At 42.6% G+C, this 22248-nt stretch overlaps 1 protein-coding gene and 1 long non-coding RNA gene across 4 annotated transcripts; one reads left to right on the top strand and one right to left on the bottom strand.

The window, feature by feature from the left end:
* Window positions 1–963: 963 nt before the first annotated feature.
* On the bottom strand, window positions 964–21953 carry MYOM3 (myomesin 3). Of its 3 annotated transcripts, none has more exons than XM_071767681.1 (37): window positions 21829–21953; window positions 19763–19897; window positions 19594–19668; window positions 18964–19123; window positions 18558–18715; window positions 17428–17523; window positions 17046–17134; window positions 15394–15438; window positions 15042–15182; window positions 14750–14911; window positions 14350–14491; window positions 14058–14257; window positions 13808–13861; window positions 13358–13485; window positions 12739–12922; window positions 11891–12065; window positions 11147–11268; window positions 10301–10488; window positions 9968–10094; window positions 9318–9496; window positions 9127–9241; window positions 8716–8872; window positions 8285–8394; window positions 7725–7769; window positions 7460–7596; window positions 7067–7211; window positions 6747–6806; window positions 6178–6245; window positions 5787–5897; window positions 5269–5356; window positions 4478–4516; window positions 3866–3971; window positions 2913–3076; window positions 2552–2588; window positions 2419–2441; window positions 2273–2328; window positions 964–1633 (listed from the first exon to the last, which is right to left on the bottom strand). In XM_071767681.1, the coding sequence occupies exons 2-37, from the start codon at window positions 19867–19869 to the stop codon at window positions 1334–1336; spliced, it is 4293 nt and encodes a 1430-aa protein (XP_071623782.1). In that variant the 5' UTR covers window positions 19870–19897; window positions 21829–21953; the 3' UTR covers window positions 964–1333. The 3 variants fall into 3 exon arrangements, with proteins under 3 accessions (XP_071623782.1, XP_071623783.1, XP_071623785.1); XM_071767682.1 differs by having other exon boundaries at window positions 19763–19893; window positions 21829–21900; XM_071767684.1 differs by lacking the exon at window positions 21829–21953 and having other exon boundaries at window positions 19763–19957.
* On the top strand, window positions 14239–17115 carry LOC139807124 (uncharacterized). Its single transcript, XR_011730475.1, has 3 exons — window positions 14239–14332; window positions 16409–16498; window positions 16979–17115. It is a non-coding gene; the product is annotated as an uncharacterized lncRNA (long non-coding RNA).
* Window positions 21954–22248: the final 295 nt, after the last annotated feature.

Genomic DNA, 22248 nt, shown 5'->3' with positions numbered 1-22248 from the left:
CATTATAGCCATAGAGTGATAAATCTTGTGTCTGTGCAAGCATGGCTGTTGATTTTGGAAAACATTCACTGGATTGTGTGTGCTGCAATTATTATATTGCTTAATTCAAACAGAGCCTGTATCCCAGGGGTAGGTGACCTTCCTAAGTTAACTTCTAACTCCATACTGTCCAATAATTCTATTTAAATATAGAACACCAAATGCTTAGTCTTACAAATTAAAAAAAATATTTTTTTTAGTATGTAGTTTTAAAGAAAATTCTGGAAGAGCCAATTTTGTAATTACATTTACCTGAGTAGCAAGGATGAGATACTGATAATGAATGAAGTGTGTGAGGGGTAACCATGGTTCTAAAAGGCAGGTGTTTAATTGGAGTTATTCTAGGACATGATTCCACCTGCTTTACCATAGAGTGATGATGATGATGATGATGATGCCATCAAAAGGACCTCCTTTTCTTCATTCACTGGAAGGGAAATCTAGGCAGTTAGCTAAACTTTCACTTTTTAATGTCATTAATTTTAATAATATGAATTATATAAATTCAGTTTTAGGTTATTCCTGAAATGTAACTACCTTTGGAAGAGCACTGTCCATAAAATAACTGGGAAAACCACTGCTCCTGGATCAATACAGCTGGTACTTGTTTAAGGAGCAGGGGTGGCTGCAGTCACTTTTTTGTGAGCTATATATAGAATATATAGAATATAGGTGATCAGTGGGATGGAAGGATCCGGGTCCACCTCTGTTGTTGTTTACTCAATCCCTTTGTGTAAATATTGTTTATCAGCAGATAAAGAAGCTGAATGTATTTCCTCTGGAAAGCACCAAGCCTTGTAAATATCCCTGCCTGGTCCTCTCCCCATATGGCTTAGGAATGTAAAGCTCCATCCTTCAGAGGTCCCTGTTCCCACCTCCCCACACACAGCCTGATTTCTACATGGATGTACATGACAACAGTGCTGAGCTCTCACCAAGGGTACAACTTTAATGCTTCACACACACAAGCTTTGCTCAGCTGCAGGACAATCAGTAACACGTGGTGATTTCACACAAAGGAACCTCACTGGGAGCCTGGTTCTCATTTGTGAATCCTCTTGCATTTCCCACACAGATTGAGTAGGAAGGAGTTTCTCTGGAAGATGAGCAGGCATGGGTACACACCTGTGCACAGCTGAACTAGAATTGTTTTCTAACAACTACCAAAACAAAAGTACTAAAATATCACTAAAACAAAAATAGATACCTGAGCCTGAGTTTTAGGGCAGAGACACTGAAATGAACCCAAAGGTTTTAAATTCCTTTGCAATTCAATGAGACAGAACTGACAAATTCATTTATACTTTTTCATTCTAATCCCACCTGGGGCTTCCTCTTCTTCCATTCCTATTGGTATTTCTCCATGCTTGTAGACACTGATGGTCACCTGCCCAGTTTCAGAACCATACTTGTTCTTGACATAGATGCTGTATTTTCCTGTGTCTTCGTTGCAGACTTTCTCTATGGTAATTGTGACAAATGAGCCCTTCACTTCCATTTTGTAACGATCTTTAAAGACAATCACCTTCTCATTTTTGAACCAAGTGATTTCTGGGTAAGGTTCTCCAGAGACACAGCAAGTTAGACACAGGGTCTGTTGTAAAACAGATAGCAGAAAGAGATGGTGAAGATGGAAATGAGCCAGGAAATTCAGTTGCTGAGAAATTAAGAACAATAAATATTCCTAGATTTTCAATAGGTGAGATGCCAGAACATTCCACTCTTTTTCCTGATATCCTCCAGTATAATCAGGATCAACCAGATTGAATTCACTGACTCATATTTGGGAGACTGTCTTTTTATAGCTTTCTTGCACTGTAAAGTGACACAGATTCACACGTAGTGAAGCTGCAATTACTTCACAGGATTTTTATTCTGCCTGGGTACCAGCAAAGGACTGTGACTCAGAAATACAAGCAGCAAGTTGATATAATGGGAAAATCAGGTCCAGCAATGAAAAGCCTTGGAAGGGGAAGACAAGAGGAAGGGTCTGGCTGGGAAACAAAACCTTGCAGTGCCACAAAGAGCACAGCTCTACATCTGTGTTTGGGGGCACCACCAGGAGCAGGGGTGATGCAGGAGCTGTGGAGGGGACCCCTTCCCCCCCCTGGGAACTGCAGTAGCTCAGGGAAGCTCCCAGGAGGATACAGGAGGGGCAAACAAGTGGTTTTCTTCCCATCAGTTGTTCTTGAAAGTGCAAGGGCCAATTATAGGAGCAGTTACTCAATATTACCTTGTCCTCCATGATGGTGGCAACATCTGGCAGACCTTGAACAACCCTGGCACGACCTGGGGGTGAACAAACACAACCTTCTGGTTGTCCTTATCAGCACACCACTTGGCTTTGGTTCACAGAAGGAAGGGAATTAATTTACTTACACTTCTCTGCTATTGCTCTCTCCCTGAAAGAGAGACAATGACAGCGGTTTTATTAATTAGGTGTTGTGTTCTTAATAGGGGATATGACACTCAAAATAGATTTAGCCATGGAAATGTTTAGGCAGGAACTTACTTCAGCCTTCTGTGCTCAGCCAGGGCATCTTCAAAGGCTGCAAGGAATGACAAGATTTTAGGGAAAATTGCTGTTTACTTCATTAATTGAGTAGATTTCACATAATTCATCACTGTTGGAATAACAGTGAGAGTCCCTAAGGCCTTCAGTATTTCTGCTGCACTTCCCCTCTCCCCATCCCTCCTCTGATGTCTCTGGGCACCTCACTGTCTGTCAGCCCAATTTCATAGTGTGCTGCCCTGGAACTGTGGCTCCAGCACAAATAAAGGAGAGAGAAATCACTGCCCAGGGTTTGAAGGACTCTTGGAAAGCAGTTCAGGTCTCTCTCACTCCTGTGACAGTATTGTTTGACTCAGTTTACCTTTTCCAGACAAGTCTGTTGACAGTTTGTGTGAGCTGTTCCCATCAAATAACTCCAGGGTGTATTTTCCCTTATCTGCATCTGTTGGGTTAAGAATGTGAAGCCAGATCTGATTCATGGTGCTCCCAGCTTTCAGTCTGTCACGGCTTTCCAGCTGTTTCTCCCTAAATAAATAAATTATATAATTTCCATGGGATTTGGCAGAGCTGTATCAATTAGGGTGCTACCTTTTAAAAAATCTAAATTAGTTAGAATAAGAGAGTGGGAGTCAGGGCCTCCCTGTTAATTTCATGGAGAGTTACATACTCAGTCACTTCTGAAAATCTCATGAGGCACCTAGCTGTGCTTCTAGGCAGTTTGCCAAAGCCCTGCTAACTCTACAAAAGACCTCTTAGTTCTTACTTATGAGATTAAATAGGATTTAGATGTTGAATATTTGTGTCTAGCCCTTCAACATTATTAAAAATTGGCCTCCTTATATACCTGTATAGGTGGTATCTAATAAAACACCAGTTCTCTATGAAGACATTATGAGGTTAAATGAGCTGGTGTTTGGAAAGAATTTGATGATATTTGGTTTTCAGATTAGGGGAACAGGATGGTTTAGGGAGTTACAAAGTAGTAGTAATAAAGAATCTGAAAAACCCAATAACTTCTTTTCCTGCCTGTAACCAAGGTGGCTGTAACTGAGCAGTACCTTAAATGCATCATTATTATTCTTGTAAAGATGATCACTTGTAAATATTTATGCAGTGTTAAGATAAAAGTAACACAACTGCTTATTTTGGAATTTCCAGACACGTCTCAGATGAATTGTCCTTTTTATTTCCTACTCAGACAAATCAACCATTACTTTAAGAAGTCACAAGCTGGGGCCCAACATGTTCAGTTTTGATGGTAAAAATTACAAGCAGCATTACTCCAGGAGCCTTGCAAATCTTTTGGGGACTTACTTGTGATACCAAGTTGTTTTCATGTAGTCTGTGAAGTACTTCACATCTGTGCAGATTTTGATGCCTTCTTCTGTAGGCTGAATTTTCAGAGGTGTGGCAGAAAGAGCTAAAGTATCACAGAAAGACTGGAATTGAGGAGGAAGCTCAGGAATGCACAATGTTTCTTGTCACACAAACAAAACCCCAAGCAATTTAGTGACATTTTTCTCTGGAGAATGTGGCTGGCTGGAAGTAGGATGATACTCCTCTGGATCTTTTAGAAGCTGGTGAATAATGTATTATTTCTAGAGCCTTGGGACTGGAATGCACATCTCATAGGCAGAAATAGTACAGTTTGGCCAAATCCACATCTCAAGTGATGTGACAAGGAGCAGGCTGCTGGCACATAAAGGTTTTTATGTGCCACAGAATTAATTTGTCAGCAGAGAGGTTTGATGTCCCTGGCTTTACTTACTGACCATCCCCCCTGACAGTTTGAAAGTGCTTCTAACACCTCCAGAAATGGTGCTGGGGTACCCAACCCTGACAGCTCCCCAGCAGTCTGCTCTGGGCATGGCACCCCAGCCCTCTCCCCTTTATTTTACTGTGTCAGCTGATGGGAACATGGCACACCACTGATCCTGCACAGCTCCTTGAGAAGGTCTTCAAAGGCTGCAAAGAAATAAGGATTTCAATGTCTATAAATACAGCATTTAGCAGATCACATCTGATCTACCAGCTCAGTTTCATTATGTTTAGAATGTTTTATACCCACTGGTTGCTCACTGTCTTCTACTGCAAAGCTTACTGGGAATGGAGGTTTTTGCCACTGACTCATTTATTTTTAGGTGCTGGGCATTTCTTACTAAATTTAGATGCTTCTATCTTCTTTAGCACTCAGTATGTGTGACAGGCTGCCTCACAGAAAGCAGATTTACATATCAGGTTTCAGTGATAGATTCCAGATGTTAGGGTAGCATTTAATCTTGGGAGGAAGAATCTTCTGACTGATGCTGAGCTGAAATGACTGAAACATTACTGAGCTTTTCACTGGGAAGCTTGACAGAATTTATAATGCAGTCACAGCCTGAGAATTACTGTACATGTTAATAGCATTAGGGTGTCAGAACTGCATATTTGTCTTTCAATTTCCAGACAATACTCAGAATACTAAAAAGTGAGCAGGAATCTGCATTTTATGACTCCAATCTCACTTGTGATTTTTCAAATAATCAGCACATATATTTATGCTATAGTAGATTAGGAAACTCTCAATTTGGCCAGCAACTTTTAATGCAGGTTTTAATCCCTATAAATCATGTAGCTACTATAATTATTAACAGGGTGGTAGAAAGTTGTGCAGTTTATTTTTAAATCCAAAGTTAATTGCAGGCAGGGGTGTGCCTGATAGAAGGTTCCCTTACCTCCTTTTGTAAGATCCAGTTGGGTGTCATCCTCTCCTCGGTCATCTGAAACAGCTGCTTTGTACTGGCCCTCATCTGCTTTGGTTATCTAGGAAATACACATGTAATAGTTATTTTAAAATAAATATTTTTAAATGTCTTAAACCAAACAAAACTCAAACCAAACACACACCCCCCCCCAGCAGCAATTTATTGTATCACTGACATAGAGCAGGGTTTGAAAAATGGGAATAGCTGAGATCTTTTTCTTCCCTCCCAATGAACCTGTCCTGATCAGAAAACCTGAAAAGCCCACCCTTTGCTTTTTAGCCACTGACTGTTAAAAACATCCTATTTCTATTCAGATCTATCTGGCCCTCATGTTAGATAATGTCTTCTTTTGTGCTTTTTTCAGTGTCTGTTCATTTGTTTCTCACTCAGAGGGAACTACCCCAAACACACACTGAATAAAATCAATCCATATTTTTTGCAGTTTCATGTGACCACCAAAGCCTTCCAGTTGCATTCTGTTTTTTCACCTTTTTAAGGAGCAGAGTTCCTATTCCAGTCTGTGGATCAAACGTGCCACCTGCTCGGGTTTTCCCGTTGAAGAACCACTGGAAGCTGGTGTCCTTCCTCAGGTTTGTTGCCTGTTTGAGGTCAACATTCACAAGTCAGAGTCTTCCTAAGATGGATTTTATTTCGGAAAGCCTTGATGCCCTTCTGATACAAAACATCACTTGCATCAAGAGCTTGCAGAGGAATCTGAAGAACCCCCTTCTTTATTAACATTTCTTTATTAACATTAACAAGTTAAACTATCCATTTTCATCCATTTCAAATTTGGGTGAGTGCTGTTTGTGCCCTTCCCTTAAAACTCCCATCTAAACTTTCACACAAAGGCACCCAGTCTCATCACCGAGCTTGTACCTTGCATGTGAGGAGCACTTCGCAGTCCTCGGTAACTTTCCATGTCAAATTCTCAACAAAATGTGGACCTGGAAAAGAAAGGAAACGTCTTTCCTGATGCATTTCTGTTGCCTGCAGAAATGCCTCCATCTCCTGGTGAATCCCAGCAGTGCGGGAAGGAGGGAACGCTGCGCGGTGCCGAGCTTTTCCATGCGGTAATTCCCGAAGTGCAGAGCACATCAATACTGCTGGGTTTGGGATGCCCTTAGGTCACCCCCTTGGCTGAGGAATCCTATCGCAAAATGCAGTCAGTGCTGCTGCCTGACCAGGCCTTTAGGACTCGACTCTGCTTCATGGCAGTGCAGGAGCTGATGGGTGTTTCCCAGGTGAATTGCAAGGGCATAGAAAATCCATAGTTTCTGGTTTTCTGCCTGATTCTGGGAGGTAAACTGAGGGACAGATTACTGCAGGTACATTTCTCTCTTGCACTGAGCATCTCTGAAGAGAGGAGACTGGACCTAGAGATTAATGTGCATGTTTTTATCCCCACGAGAAGGGGATCAAAGTCATTAACCTGCAGCTTCTCTTACCTTGCTTCTTCTTCCATTCTCTCCTTTTTGCATCAGCTTCTGCTATAACTTTAGCAAAACCTATGAGAACAGCAATGGTATTTTGTTTTACCAAACCATTTATATCATCAAGGACCCTATTTATAAGACCTTCAATTTATGTTGAAGACAAATGCAGATAATTTATTACACTGGACATTAAATGCGTGCTGAAATAAATATTCATTCTCCCCATTCCCTGTGTGCTATCTTAACTGTCATAAATACTTTGAGGCCTTAAGTGCCTGGAAAACTTTCCACTGAGCATGGCAGTCTATATTTGATCCTGAATTTCCACTTACATTCATCCACAAGAACCAGGGTGAATTGATTTTTAGCTTTTCCATCTTGCAGCTGGGCTGTGTAGGTCCCCTTGTCCTTCTCAGAGAAATTCTCGATTATCAGTTCCACCAGACCTTTTCCTTTAACAAAGTTTATTTTATGTGTCTGTTTAAAACAAAGAAAATATGATAAACTGAGTGGTTTTTCCCCTGGTACTGTTCCAAGGTCAGATCCTGGCACAACACCTTCTACAACAGTCTCTATTAAATAGTATGCCAAGCAAGCCCTAGAGCCTTCCAAAACACACATGGAAATATCTGATGGGAATTTAGAAAACCAGGAATGTAGCAGTTTGCTCTTTCTCTCTGTTCAGCAGAGGGCAAGTCAGCATTCAAAACAAACCAAAAACATACTGGAGTACTTGTGAGCTCCTTTTCATTGAAGATTAAATTCAGCTTTGCATTTGGTGACAGCTTCTCGACCTCCAGCCACAGCCTAACTTCTCCTTTCTCCAGAACATCAATGTTCCACCCAGAAATCAGCTTGATCACTGGAAAACAAAGAGCTTGGGAGGGGAATTCAGAGGCAAACCACAACCTCTGGCTGTGCCTGGGTTGTGCAGGGTTCCCCTTTCAGTGTCTGCTCACATGGCACTGGCTTCTGGCTGGATCAACTTACATGGGTTCCTGATTTCATGGCTACGTTTCAGTAACTTATCCAGATCTGCAATGCAAAGAGTTACAGGGCATTTAGAGTGGTACAACTAGCCCAAAATTAATTCACTGCCTTAATTTAATTTAATTTGTTCATTGTCTTTATGTCAAGAAGAAGTACAAAACATTTGGCACCAGGAGAGCTAGAAAAGGTTATGAAGGTAACTCTTAGTTATGTCTGAATAAAATGGTGGTTGTATAAATTCAAGCAACACGTTAAATTTTAAATCACTGAGATCATGTAGTAACATCATGTACATGTTTCACCATGGAGATGAAATCACAGATTCCATCATGTGAAATCTGAACCATCATGGAAAAATGATCTTCCAGGAGCACAGAATCTTTTCTTAGGGGCTGTAAAAGAAACTGCCCTTGAGACTTCAAGGAATGGGAAACATTTCTCTAATGATGTTGCTATCATTATCACTTACCATTCCTCTGTGAGAAACTTTCCTCAAAACATCTAATGTTAGAACATTATAGCACACAAGATTTTTGTTCTTGTCAATTATTAGTTTTTACCTTCTTTGGTTAAAATGCAGCTGGCAGATATATCATCATCTACATCCGTGACCTCCACTGAATATGTGCCCAGATCCTTTTCTGAGGGGTCTTTCAGTATAAGCTTAGATCTTTGAAATAAAAATAATAGTAACAAAAATCATATTTCTCCCCCCAAAATTGCCCCCTGTAACAGAATGCAAACATTTGTAACATTTGATACACCCAGAACATCAAATACCATTCCTCTTGTCACCTGAAGGTTGCACTGAATGCCCCATTTCATGGGCAGCAGGGCTGAGAAGCAGGAACAGAGATTTACCCATAATTATGTCCATGTATTTTAGTTGAATATTGGAAAGAGAGGGAAACATTTGGCTTCACATTTTTCTCAGTGTTTTCTTGATTTGACAGTCCACAATTAATTCTCTCAGTGTGCATTAGGTACTCACTTATTGCCTTTCTCTTCAATCTGAACTCTGTCAGCATCTGGTGGTCCTTCATAGTCCTTTGACCAGATAAATTCAGAGGAGTCATTCCTTTCAGGAGCTTCAAAAGCCATATAGATGAAACCCTCTTCATCCACCCCAAGTTCAATTTCATTTGTGCCTGGATGAGAAAAAATACCACAGAACATCCCTTACAAAAATGATCAGGGCTCAGTTTATGGCCATTTCCCTCAGAAAAAAAAAAAAAAAAAGAGTGTTCAGCTAGAGTAATTCATTTGGGCAGCTTGGTTTACTAATCTTTATTTAAATGGAGGTTCTCTCCTCCGTGTAGCTGATGTTTCATCAAGCAGTTTTTTACTGGGATCACCACAGTATTTACAGACTGGCAGGATCCCATCACTTTTAGTTTTGTACCAGCTTTGGCTTTTGCCACCACAGGATCTGAGGGAGGTGAAGGGGGTCCAGTCCCAGCTTTGTTCCGTGCTCTTACTCGGAAAACATAGCATTTCCCTGCCTCCAGATCTGAAACCTGCAGGAAGCAAAGACAGGAATTAATGTAAGGCTAAGTGAGAAGCAACACCTGGATCCCAAGCACAGATGCAGACCTTCATGTGGCTGGTGGCTATGGGCTGCTTGTGGATTTGTTTCCATTCCTCTGACCCTTCTTCAGCCATCTCTACATAATACCCTGTGACTGGACCTGCTCCAGTGTACAGTGGTGCTTCCCAGTGCAGCATCAGGGATGAGGCTCTTACTTCAGTGCACTTCACATCATAAGGAGGGCCTGTTCAAAGAAGGGCAGGCTGTCAAACATAACATTAAATTAAGAAAATGCAGCTGGGTGCACTTTGTTTGAGTCTGAGATCATTAAAGAGAGGGGTTTAGGGTAACAAGTGAATAGTGAGTTCATGGGAGATGCTTTCTGTGCTGATAGCTGTAGCCATAGGCTCTAGAAAAAAGCCTGCACTTGCTGGTTTAATATTATTTGCTGTGATGTGATACACAAAGATTATTAGATCCAGATTCTTCATTCTCTGGAAACATTATTTAAACTACATGGGTGCTACATCTGTGTAATGCAGAAACAGGAGCTTGCATCCAAATCAAAACTTCTCTAGAAGTGTCTGTGTGTTTTCCTGTGCAGCCTTTACAGACCTATGATTTTCAGAAGCCCCTCAGATTCACAGAAGAGTGAGGAGATGATGAATATAACCTGATAATAGTTTTCTGGCTGTTGTTTTTACATGAGAGATACCTGGTTCTGGCATTGTCCATTCCTGACATCTGAACAAGTCACTGGGCTCAGACAGTTCCCCAACACCAGCCACGTTCACTGCACAGGCTCGGAATTCATACAGGTGCCCTTCCTCCAGGTCACTGACCTTGGGGTTCAGAGGTGCATAGAGATGATTAGTACACTTGTTAATTACTAGGGCTGTTGACTTTGCTTAAATTGTTATGGATTAGGGTAGTAGTCTTGTGAGGGTTGGGAGAGAGGTTTAGGCTGGAGGAAGGAGAGGTAAAGCAGCTCATCTTGTTGGGGTTGCCACTCTGCTGCTAAGGACCCTGTTAGATCTGAAATGAATACCGTGTAAACTCGCTGAGGAATTGGCTGGGTATTGACTTCATGCCAGTCTGGCTCAGATGGATCGTGCTGATCCAGGAAATATCCCAGTATCTTTGTTCCTCCCGTGCGCTTTGGGGGTTTCCAGCTGATGGTCATGCTCTGCTTCCCACAGCTCAGCAGAACAAAGCCACGGGGTGCTGATGGACAAGCTGGGCAGGAAAGAGAGAAAAAACACAGTTTTGTTGAGTGCAGGTTTGGGATCTGGGGATCAGGAATGGAGGTGTAGGTATGGGATGAACTGAGCTGAGGAAATCTCTTGTCTGCTACCAAAAGGGATTCTGTTTGTGGTAAAGCCCCCCCACTGCCACTTTTGCAGTGCAGAAATATTTGGAAATGATCAGACTCTTATTTAGAAGTCACAGCAAAAGTCATAGATGTGTCTCGGGGTGTTTCTTGCATGTTGCTTTATGGTTTGTCAGGTAGAAGGGGTGGAAGCTGTGGGCCAATAGCATGGAGAAGATGGGGGGTTAGGCTCTGGCTAATGTGATGGGCAGGAGTTTGTAATTGCCCTGGAGAAATTCACAATGCTGATTTCAAGATACCAGCATAATTGAGCACTTAAAGTGGTCACAAATTAATACTGAAAATGTAACACACTGCTAAGTCAAAATGCTAATTAACCCTGTCCACCCTTGACAGGTAAAATTGATGACAGAAGTTGCAGAGTACAAGAAAATCAGTTCCCTGTGGCTTTGCTGTGCTTATCTGCTTGACATTATTACTGCTACATGTAATAGTAATAATAGATATCCACAGATAGATAATTTTTTGAGGGATTTAATCTCTGTGTGTGTGTGTGTTACTTACCAATGGCTGGCCTTACAACGATAGGATCTGTTTCTGGGGAGCTTTCACTTAGTCCTGCCTCACTGACAGATTTCACACAAAAGACATATTCTTTCCCAGGCTGCAGCCCAGGAACAGTAAATCTGGGAGAGGAAATTAATAAGTTTGTGTCTGGCTGTTCAAAGTACAGGTAAACAGTCTTTTGAACAGACTGCAATACATTTAATAAGGCATTGTTACTGAGAAAATCATTATTTGCCATTGCAAGTTAAGGTGCACTGTGGCACATGAAATGGCTACCAATAAATCAGACAGTAATTATGGATCAGAAGGAGAGGTATCACACTGCTGGCTGGCATTGCTGGTAGAACAAACAGGTTTTTTTAATGGACTTTTTCTGCTTGACATGCAGCCCTCAGAGCTGGAGAGGTTTCCTAAATCCTATGTGTGAGTGGCACCAACTTTACTGGAAGTAAAAAATGGAAGCAAAAAAATGGAATGTGCTTCTACCTCAAGGTCTGTCCATTTTCTGCAGGTCCAGAGTCAGTGGAGACAACCTCAGACTTTGCTGTCAGTCTGGCTTTGGGGGTGCAAGTGAGATTCTGAGCAATATTTAATTCTAGATGAGGATGTAGTGGTGTGTGTGCAAGGCTGTGTGTGTGCAGTAAAAGTTCTTTTTTTAACCTGAAATACGACTCCAGCCACAAATGACAATCCAGGCTGGCACCCTGTGTTCTCTCAGAGGAGTGTAAGAGCTGAACTCACTCAGTGCATGTCACAGGCTTGTTATTGACACTCTGCCATTCCTCTGTCCCAGCTTCCCGACAGTAGATGTAATAACCAAGTGGTTCCAGACCATCCTCTAACTTATCCCACTGCAAAGCAACAGATGTCCTGGTGTCTCTGAAAGCTAAAACCTGAGATGGTGGAGGCAGAGGAGCTAAAAAAAGAAAAAAAGAGAAAAATAGAGGGCTTCAGTATTTATAAATTAAAAAAAAGAAAAGTATGTTAGTTGTCCTATTTGATTTATTCACCTTTTAAAGAGCACCATTTTCACACTAGAGCAAAACACCAGGGCATTGTCCCAGTCTGCAGCCTGTATCATTAGGGTTGGGTTTGCCCCATCTCATCCTCCTCTCTCTTATTGATGTGTGCAGGGTGACACCTGTGTAACCTGCTCTGTAGCAGGGGAGAAGCAAGACTCCTGCAGTGTAACTTCAGTGTGAAATGGAACCTGCTTTACTCTTGGGAAAAAAGGAAAAGGACATTATGGATGAACACCCCCAGGCTCAGGTTCCATCAGCAGCTGTATCATTCCTTCCAGCCCTGCTCTGTGTAACTTCTCTCTTACACTGTGCTGGAAGCCACTTGGATTAAACACAGGCTTCCACTATTTCTTATTTTATTAACTGTAATTCCTCCCTCAGTGCTTGGTTAGGTTTGCACTGCCCTGACCAACTGCAAAGTAATTAAACATGGATTTACAGCTTTAAGAGATTTCCTGATAGCAAAGCAACTGCTGTGTGACCATGGTGCTGAGAGGAAAGGGGAGGAGGGAACCCACATTACTTTCCTGGGACATCTCCTTTTCCATAAATTAAAGAAATAATTACCCAGTTTTGCTCCAGCAGTTACAGGCTCACTGGGCAGGGATGGCTCACTGATCCCATACTTGTTAGCAGACCTCACACGGAAGCAGTATGATTTTCCTTTAGCTAGATCAAAGAGTGCAAATCTTGGGGAATTAGCTGGTGTATCCAGGTTAACCATTTGCCAGGAGTTGCTGCCTACAATTGACTGAAAAGAAAAAGGGTACAACTCATGTTGTGACTCAAGCTTAAAACAATCCTGAGCAATAACAAAGCTGATCTTTTCAGGAAAGTAGTTTAAAAAAAAACAACCAACCAACCAAAAACCCAAATAAAAATCCTACATGATATATTGTTGCTATACCCAAATGTTTTCTTCCTTTGTAGCAGAAGGGGTAGAGTAAGTGTTAAAATCCTGCTGTTCTTCTCTGGTGTGAAAACTATTTATTTATTCTTTGTTAATCATTACTACCTGAGTTGGTGTCAAGAGTCAGGATCACAGCTCCAGGAATCTGTGGAGCAGAAGAGCCATTTTTGGGGCTGTAGTGTTCCAGTTACCTACACAGTGACTGGCCCTGCCTGTGCTATAGACCATGTGAGAAATAAATGATTATGTTCTGCAGTTTCTTTTTCTTTCTCTTACCTTTTCCACATAATAATGCAGTGGGTCTCTGCCTCTTGGATCTGGTTCATCCCAGGCCAAAGCCACGTAATCTTCTCTGACTTCACTTGCATGAACATTGGTGGGTGGCAAGGGAATTTTAATATGTCCTATGGGAAGGTAGAATGGGCTATGCTTTAGTTATAACATGGCAGGGGAAAAGAATTCTTTTACAAAAATTATGTTTTCCCACTATAAAGTAAGATTCTTCTATATGAAGGAGGAGACTTAACTTTTTGGGGACATAGAGGCCAATCAAGATTACTATAACAGGTTGTTTAGGATAGTTTCTGATTCTTGTGCAGCTTACAACTATGTTTCACATTATATTTTCTTAAGTGTGTGTTCTCCAGAGCATTGTTCCTACAGATGTCATTGTTACAGAAAAATAATTCCTCTTTGAAGAATGGCTCAGTATAAATTTGAACTTACCTTCCAGGTCATCCTTGAAAATTTCTATCATCCTCCCATCATCGTATGGAATAACTGCAATGTCAAACAGGGGGATGTTACCCATTAAGAGAAGATATCTAGGTGGTATTTTGATTATTTTTTCCCTTCAGAATAGCACTGAGGTGGGCTCAGCAGAGTCACAGCCTGGCAGTGTGCTGATACTTGGGAAATGGGAACAGCCTGGACAACCTCATTCAGTTGTAGCTGCAGGACAAAGGTGGGTACAGACCTGTCACTCTCTTGTCCTTGCTGGGGTCATAGGTTGTAACGGGGTCACTGGTTTTGGAAGGGTGACTGATCCCATTTTTATTGACAGCCTTGACTCGGAACTGGTACGTCTGTCCTTCTGCAAGGCCCAGCACAGGGAACCTGCAGCTCCTCACAGGCTTCTCATTGCATGGGACCCAATCCTCTGACCCAGCAACACACCTGGAACAAAGCACAGCCCATGGAGTTGTTCTGTGGCTCCCCCACAACCTGGTCATGAGCTTTTTCTGTGCTCAGGTGAGTAACATACAGACCTCTCAATATAGTATCCCAGGACTGGGCTCCCTCCGTGGTCACTGGGTGCTACCCAAGAAAGGCTCAAGCAGTCTTTGTTTACATCGTGGCATTTCACACTGAGGGGAGATCCTGGTGCACCAGGAGTTCCTGCTGCAGCATCTACAGACACACCAAGTGAGGGTGGTCAGCTGGTTTTCTTCTCTGTACTACAACTTGCATTCAGAAGTTTCATTTTAAGACTCTAAGGGCAACACAAGTCATAATTTCTAATGCCTGAATCACTGCTGAGAGTGAAATTTGGAAGTTTTGATTGTTGTATCCACACACAAAACTGGGAGATGTTTTCTTGCTGTGAATTCCTTTATGGCAAGGGATGAGGAAAGGAGCTTTTGTTCTAAGGATACAACCCTGTTATACCTCTAACAAACACATATGTGGTCTGCTCTTTATATCCACCCAGGGAGGGGACACGGATGGTGTAGAATCCCTCATCTTCTTTGTAAGCACACGAGACCCTCAGAGCAGCCTCCTGGTTTTGGTACTGGAGTTCCTGACGGTCAGAGCTCTGCAGCAGCTCACCTGGGGAGCATGGGGAGGGGGAAGAGCAGCTCAAAAATCCTGAATTTTAATTCCCTTCTGTGAACATTTGATCACAGCTCTGAGTTCATGGGATATGGTCATGCAGGTGTATGAATCTAAACACACAAACCATCTCTGAACCAGGAAATGTCTCGTTGGTGTTCAAGCAAATCAGAAGAGAAGTAACAGGAGAGGGTAAAAGGTTCCTTTTCTCTTGAAAATAAAGGTTTCAGTGGAAAAGCAAAATCTGCCTCTCTGGCCAGAAGGGATCCTATGAAATAAAAGTCAGCATGATAAAGAGACTTCCTGGAGCCTTCCTCCTTGCAGTGTTTTAATTCTCATATATTTAGAGTGGTACCTGAGCCTTGGACATCTCATGAGTGGTCAGGCTAATAGGAAAAGCTTTAGCTCAGGCAAAAAAAGAATCAAATCGTTTCAGGCTATAACAATAAAATTAATAATAATAAAAATATTTTACTCACTTTTGTATATTTCTGAATCAAATCCTGACTCTTTTCCATAATACTCTAAAAGAGAAGAGGAAGAGACATTTAGCTAATCTCATGCCAGTGTTTATCTTCCCCTTGAAACTCTCCAGAGTCAGAGCATGACAGCTCCTCACTGCCTCATGCAGCATGGAGAGGGAAATAAAAACCTAAACAGCATCCCCAGGGGATGAGAAGGGATTCTGGAAGACTTCCAGTGGCTGGGACTTCAAGCTTTTTTGCATGGATATCTGTCCTGAGACACTGGGTTAGTTCTGGAGCTGAGGGAAGTGTCTCCTACCCCATCACTTGTGTCAGCAGCCAGGGGCTCATCATGGGTGAACCTGACCTGGCCTGAGAGAGGTGCTGGCATCACAGCACAGAATTTAATTATTTGGAGCTGAAATCTAAGAACTGATGCACTTCACACAGGATGAAACTGAGATACTGCATCTGCAGAGAGAAGAAGTAGAAAGCACAGGAGGAGAAGCAGAGCCTGGCCCCAGATCCTGGGAGATCCTGAATGTCTTCAGGGAAAGGGAACTTCTGCTCCATGAACTACAGACCCCAGAGCCCCTGCCCTGGCATCAAGGGCATCCCAGACAGGCTGGGGCCAGGAGGGGAGATGCCATCAGCCTGCCTGGGGGTCAGGAATGTTTCCAGTGGAGGCAGGATTAAGGCCTCAATGTGGTCTCTATTTTCAGAATGTTAAAAGCAAATAGCAAAAGGAAGAATCATGTTACTGGGATGGCATTAGGCAGGGCCAAGGGAGAAGGAAGAGTCTGAGCCTCTCACACACAGTCAGAAGGAACAATGTTTGCAGGGTGCTGGTGGTCAGGTCTGAGGAAGGATTTAACCAGGCACTGAGAGGGGAAGGGAGCAGCCTCATCCCAGGTTTGCTGGGATAAACCACAGCCCCTTTTCTATCATCACACCTGCTCTGATCCTAAGGATTCTGATGGGACTTCTGATGGGAGGAGCATGGGATTATTGCCAGGGAATTTTTTTTCAGGCAGCTGCTCCTGCTTTATGGCAAATGGCCAGTTCCTGAGTTCTGGACATACTATGAGAACCTTTATAGAAGAGAAGCACTGCACACCTGGTAACTTTTTCTGTATTTCTGCAGTAGGGTAGGGAAAATTTAGGGATATGGGAAGGGTTGCAAGCTAAGGTGCTCTGGGCTATTATATATGCCCCTTTAGAACTGGTATATATGGGCTGCATATTTCCATATATGCTGAATTTTAGCACCATTTAATTAAAGGATCTGAAAGATATCATAAATAATACACTTCTATTCTGGAGTCACATTCTTCTCTAAGCATTTGTATCCCCAGATGATATTCAGATGTGATCACATTATGGCATGCAGAGAATAAGGATGAGAATAACATAACCCCTGGCAGAGCCAAGAATATATAAAGCACTAGCAATAAATATTCTGTCTAAACCACGTAAGACTCCTGTCTGAAAAAATACTTCAAGCTGCCTTTGCAATTCAGGCAAAGAAACTCATCTCTTCCTGACCACTAAGATGTCCAGAGCCAACCTGTCCCCTTCTATTTCATCTGTTACCCTCCAGGTCCCATTGAAGTGCTTACTGGCTGAAGAATCTGAACATTTTGGAGCAAAGGAACATTTGTACTTACTCCTGACAAGCACTGTAGCAAATGAATAAGCCTCTCCATACTGATTCTTAACTTCAACACTGTATTCAGCAGAATCTTCCACGGAGCATCTGGGAAAAAAAAGCATTTCCTCTCCTTTTTATCTGTCAGTTATTGTTCATACTTGACAGGACAAATTGAAAGGGATTTCCTTTTCAACCCAGAAGTTAGAAGCAGATATTTGCTTTTCATCAAGAAGCTGTTTTTCCTTTCCATAACAAGGATTTCTTAGACTTAGTGGTCCATTATTTCTCTTGATACTCAGAAGTAAAATATTTTTTGTTTAGCATACACAGACTGGGAGAATGAAGAGAATTGCTCTATTGAACTGAAAAAACAACACAGACAAGAGCACAGCCATTACCTGCTGATGTGCAGGGTCAGCATCCCAAACTTGTTTTTTATCCTGTATTTTCCTGCTGGGGCACGGAGAGGATCAATACGGATCCCATTCTTATACCTGGATGAACACACAGGAAATGTGCTGCTGAGGAAAGGATGGAGGAACTGACTGCTGAAGTGAACACTTTCTTTTAACTGTGCCAAACACAACAGAGGCACAACAGAGGAGCAGGCAGTTTACCCTTTCACAGGTCTCCCACACTGAGCCAAGATCCCCTCCTCTAGTCCCCTGTGTGCTTTTTCCCTGCAGTGCTTGCAGGCTGCCTGCAGCCAGCTGGGTGATGCTTCTGCCTCAGTTTACCCTCCCTGTTCCACAGGTCCTGTGAAGCAGTCTGAGCAGATGTCCCTCACTTCTTTCTGCTCCCTGGGAATCTGTGGGAGGTTGATACTCTCTGTGCTCCTTTCAGGCACCAGGAGCCCTGGCATTAGTGGAGTGAGCAGTCCACAAAGTCACTACTAATCTGAATTTTTGCATACGTCAGACCTTCCATGGGAGGGGTGCTCAATCACTGACAAACTGATTGAAGTACACTTTGCAATTTATTTGGGTTTTTTTTTTTTTTTTAAGGTGATCTTTTACCCCTCTTTGATTCACAGCAGATGCTGCAGTCAGGTGTGGTGTACAGCACCTCCTCTCCTGTGGGTTGGTAAATACACAGAGCTGAGCAAATGAAAGGGCTGCTTTGTACTTCTCAAAGCACAGAATCCATAGCAGTTTAATGCTAAAACTTGCACAGTACCCAAGGCAGCCAAACCCTGATGAGGGGGGGTTGTGCAGTGATTTAGTTCTGGCAGGAGATCCTGGTTTCCAAGCCTTAAATCCCAAGTTTGCCTTCAGGACAGAGCACAGCAGCAAGGGAAGCAGGGAAAGCTCCATGGAAGTCAGCATTGCCCTGGCATGAGCCCCCTGGGACTGCCCACTGCCTCCATGGCCCACTGGATACTTGATGTCTTTACTGGTCCCAGCAGTGGAACCAGAGAACTGGAAGTGTTCCCTGGGATTTCTGGAGCTCTCCTTTCCCTCTCCAGCAGGACACAGCCCTGGTTCCTCCCCTGGATGCCTCCCAGCCCCATGGCTGTGGTCTGACCTACCAAGTGACCTGTGGTGGTGGGGAGGCCAGGACTGTGCATTCCAGAGTCACTTCCATCCTCTCCCAGACCGTGTGGGCTCTGAGGGGGATCCAGAACATGGGTGGGCGCCCCGAGCACAGCTCAATGAATTCCTTCTCTGCACGTGCCTTTTGGGCAGCCTGAGACAGGGAGAGAGAAAGGAAGGCAAGAGAAAGGGATTAGCTTCTAATTACACTTTTTTTTTTGGTTTGTTTTTTGACAAAAGGGACGTGATGATGCTCCAGTGGCAGGAATACAAGGCCTCGTCCTTATTTCTCATGACTTTGAGGTTGCCCTAACGCCTGATTCCATTCAGTATCCCCAGAATGCTTGTGGTGAGTTTAATGCTCTTTGTATTTCTGGAGCCAATGGAGGTGTCTGAGCTGACCTTCCTCCGAAGGGCCTCCCGGTCAGCTCTGACTCGCAGCAGTTTGCAGTTCTGAATAATCTCCAGTTCCAACTTCTCCAGGTCGTTCCCAAACAAAATTCTTTTTTGCCCCCTCTGTTCTAGCTCTAGGTCGGCAGCTTCTCTTCTTAGCTTGTAATCCCTGCAACACAGGAATCATAAAAGCCAACAGAATTTAGGACAATGATTTGATTTTGTTTTGGTCTTTTTCTGTTCTTGTTTTATAGGACATATTTTTTGTTACATCAGAAGAAGTGTTCAGGACAGGAACATCAGCTTGCATGGAGCTGGGGTATGAATGCCAGGTAGTACTGAACTGGAGGGGGACCCCCTGCTTGACCTTTTTTCTAGATTAACATAAATTTATGCATCTGACTGTATTTTCCATTTATCCCCAGGAAACCTGGTTGCTGAAGCCCTTGTTTGTCAGCAGGACAATATTACTGCACAGGCTCCAAGGGGATGTCATTTGGTTTCCTGTGTTTCAGTTGATTTCTGGCACTTTTTGTTTTGAAGGAAAAAACCTCTTGACTGAACCTGCTTTCTGCTTCCAACAAAACGAGTTGTGACTCCTGGATGGTTGTGTTGGACTTCCAGTGATTTCTGACTTACTGTGTTTTTTCAGAGGTCAAGGCAAGGGCAGCTGCTATGGATAAGTCTGAAGGGCTGAAAGTCTCTTCTTCCTCACTTCCAGGGCAGACACATGTAAAAGACAAAGTTCCATAATTTCAAAAACTCAAAATTCAACAAAGTCCTGCCTGTCCCTGACTTTGTGGTTTACCTGGTTTTGAACTTTCTCTTTCTGGTTGTGGAGCTCATTTGCAGACTCTGTTGCCTCTCCTCCTTTTGCTCCTCTTCTCTGTGCTGGAAGAAGGTTCGGGTTCCCATGCTGGGAAGTCAAAATTCTACTTTCTTTCTGGCATAGAATAAAACGTAAAGTGGCTTTCAGATAAAACATCTGTACAAATTCTCTTTAAGTCATTAAATTTTTTCTTTGCTGTTCAAGGGCTGTGAATGAAAGTTCATATTAACACCACCTTCTGCATTCAGACTGAGGAAGGGGTTTGTTTTGTGATGTTTCTGTGAAAAATGGAACCTGATGAAGAAATGACTAATTCTTAAAAAGCAGCTGAAGCTGTAACAGAACAGAAGGAAGGCAGTGGTTTTGTGGGTAGTTTTGTTTTCCTAAAACTGCTCTAAATCTGGTGGATATTCTTCCAGGGAGCTCCATTAGATCAGAGCCCCAGGATGCAGACAAGTGAGGAACAGCATGAAAAGGGAGATCAAGGCACAAAATAGGGAATATCAGCCAGTGAGATATGGAAGAAATGTTTAGAAAAATAAGCTGATTTTTTAAAAAAATTAATTTCAGGGGTAGCTGTGATGCCAAATAGCTGCTGTGCAGAAATCACCTGGTGTCTGTGGCAGTTGGAAAACCCAATTGGATTTTCTGGAACTAAACCAATTCCAGTTGCTGTTGCCAAACCACCATCAATTCCCATCAGCATATCCAGGCTCCTGACAAGAACAGTTCTAGTTCAGTACTTGGATAATGCTTTTCCTGTCCCTTGAGGACATCCTGAGAGACCAGGGGTTTCTTCTTAGGTTTTAAAAAAAAAAAAAAGGTTGATAAATCATGGAGAAAACACAGCATCCTCCAACATGTCAGCCTTAAAGGAGCTGCTCAGCAAGCAGCAGGATTTTCCTCGGAGTGGCCAGAGAAGTTTTCCCAGGGAAATCCTGGTAAAATACAGGTAAAACACATGGAGTGCTCCTGGCTCCCTTCCAGCTCCTGAATTAGCTGCTGAAAATCTGGGAACTCTCTGGGAATAAGCAGTGTGCTGCTTTTGGGCACTGACTAATGAGAGGGCATTAAACAAAAGCAAGTTTTAAAAGTTTGTCCCTCTGCATCTCATGCTGTGCTGCAGTTGGGTCAGAAACTCACAGGACAATCCTTAAACTATTCAGGTTTTCAAGTTCAAAGAGCTCAGGTTACTTTAAAAAAGCAGCTTTGAAAATGTAATTGCTGCTGAATGGTACTTGTTCAAACAGACTTGTAAATCTTTCCCCAGCTCATGTTCCATTACTGCAATTTTCCCTTGGCAGCTTTTGCAGCTGGATTTTAGTTTTACTGCTTTCTAATCCTAAACTGATACAAAAATACAAATTCCTCAGCTTTTACTAATAGTACAGCTTTCTGTCAAATTTCTTAAGGAATGATCCATGGAAAAGCACAGTTATATGGAAAAGCAGAGTTGTTGTGATAAAGGCAAACTATCCCAAAATGCAGGATTTTCATGGTATTATTTCCTCAGTAGACGTTTCATTTGGGAAGAAACAAAGAAATGTTGGCAGGTATAAGAAAGAGTAAATAAACCAGGCTTTTATGGAAAAAATATCCTTGTAATTTCATAGAATAATGCTCTCTTCAGCACTGTTTCAGCTGCAGAATGGCAACTGGGCACTTTGTTTCCATTTTCATGAATAGTTATCAATCCAGATTAATCTTTGCTATGCAATAATTTTGATTTTTCCCGGGAAAAGTTTCAGTGCTTTATAATCCAGTGGTTTTATTTTTAAAGGCTGAGAGTTCTGATCTGCTAAAACCTGCACTTTTTAATACAAGTATATATTTTTTTCTAAACAGACCAGTAAACCAGAATAGATTCCTGGGAGAAAACACAAAGCAAACCATGCTGTAAAATGAGCAATGACACTTCAAAGCAGACAGAATAATGAGGAGCAGTTCAAATAAAAGCGATCACACAAAATAACTGATGCTGCTATGAAGAACTTAAACAAATCTTGCTAGAAACAGGAGTTTATTTACAGATAAACCAAACTCACCCCGTGGTGCCAGTCCTCATGCAAGAGAAAGGACAAAGGAGCCTTTCCCTCTCCCTGGTGATGACACTGGGAATGACTCTCCCCAAAAGAATGTTCCCCATGTTTGAGTGCCCATCCTGGAGCCTTAAATATAGAATATAGCAGCCTGCCCTGCCAGCCCAGTGACAATGGGGAGACCCAAGCAGGGGTTGCACACTTGGAGCTGTTTATTGCACCAACAACCAGACACAAACCCTTCCTTGGATCAGAGAAATTACTGTACAGTGATACAGGGAGAGACAGGTGCCTCCAAAAGTCAGGCATCAGAATACTGATGGATTATCCTCTGCTCCTTAGGACAGAAGCTCACAGAGCATCTGAAATGAATTATGAATATTTTCATCTCCTCCAGGAATTTCCCCTGGGCGAGCATTGCCATTG

The sequence above is a fragment of the Heliangelus exortis genome, chromosome 24, assembly GCF_036169615.1.
Source record: "Heliangelus exortis chromosome 24, bHelExo1.hap1, whole genome shotgun sequence".
NCBI classification, from domain to species: Eukaryota; Metazoa; Chordata; class Aves; order Apodiformes; family Trochilidae; genus Heliangelus; species Heliangelus exortis.
Note: the sequence above shows the minus strand (reverse complement) of the source record. Positions and strands in the feature narration are given on the sequence as shown.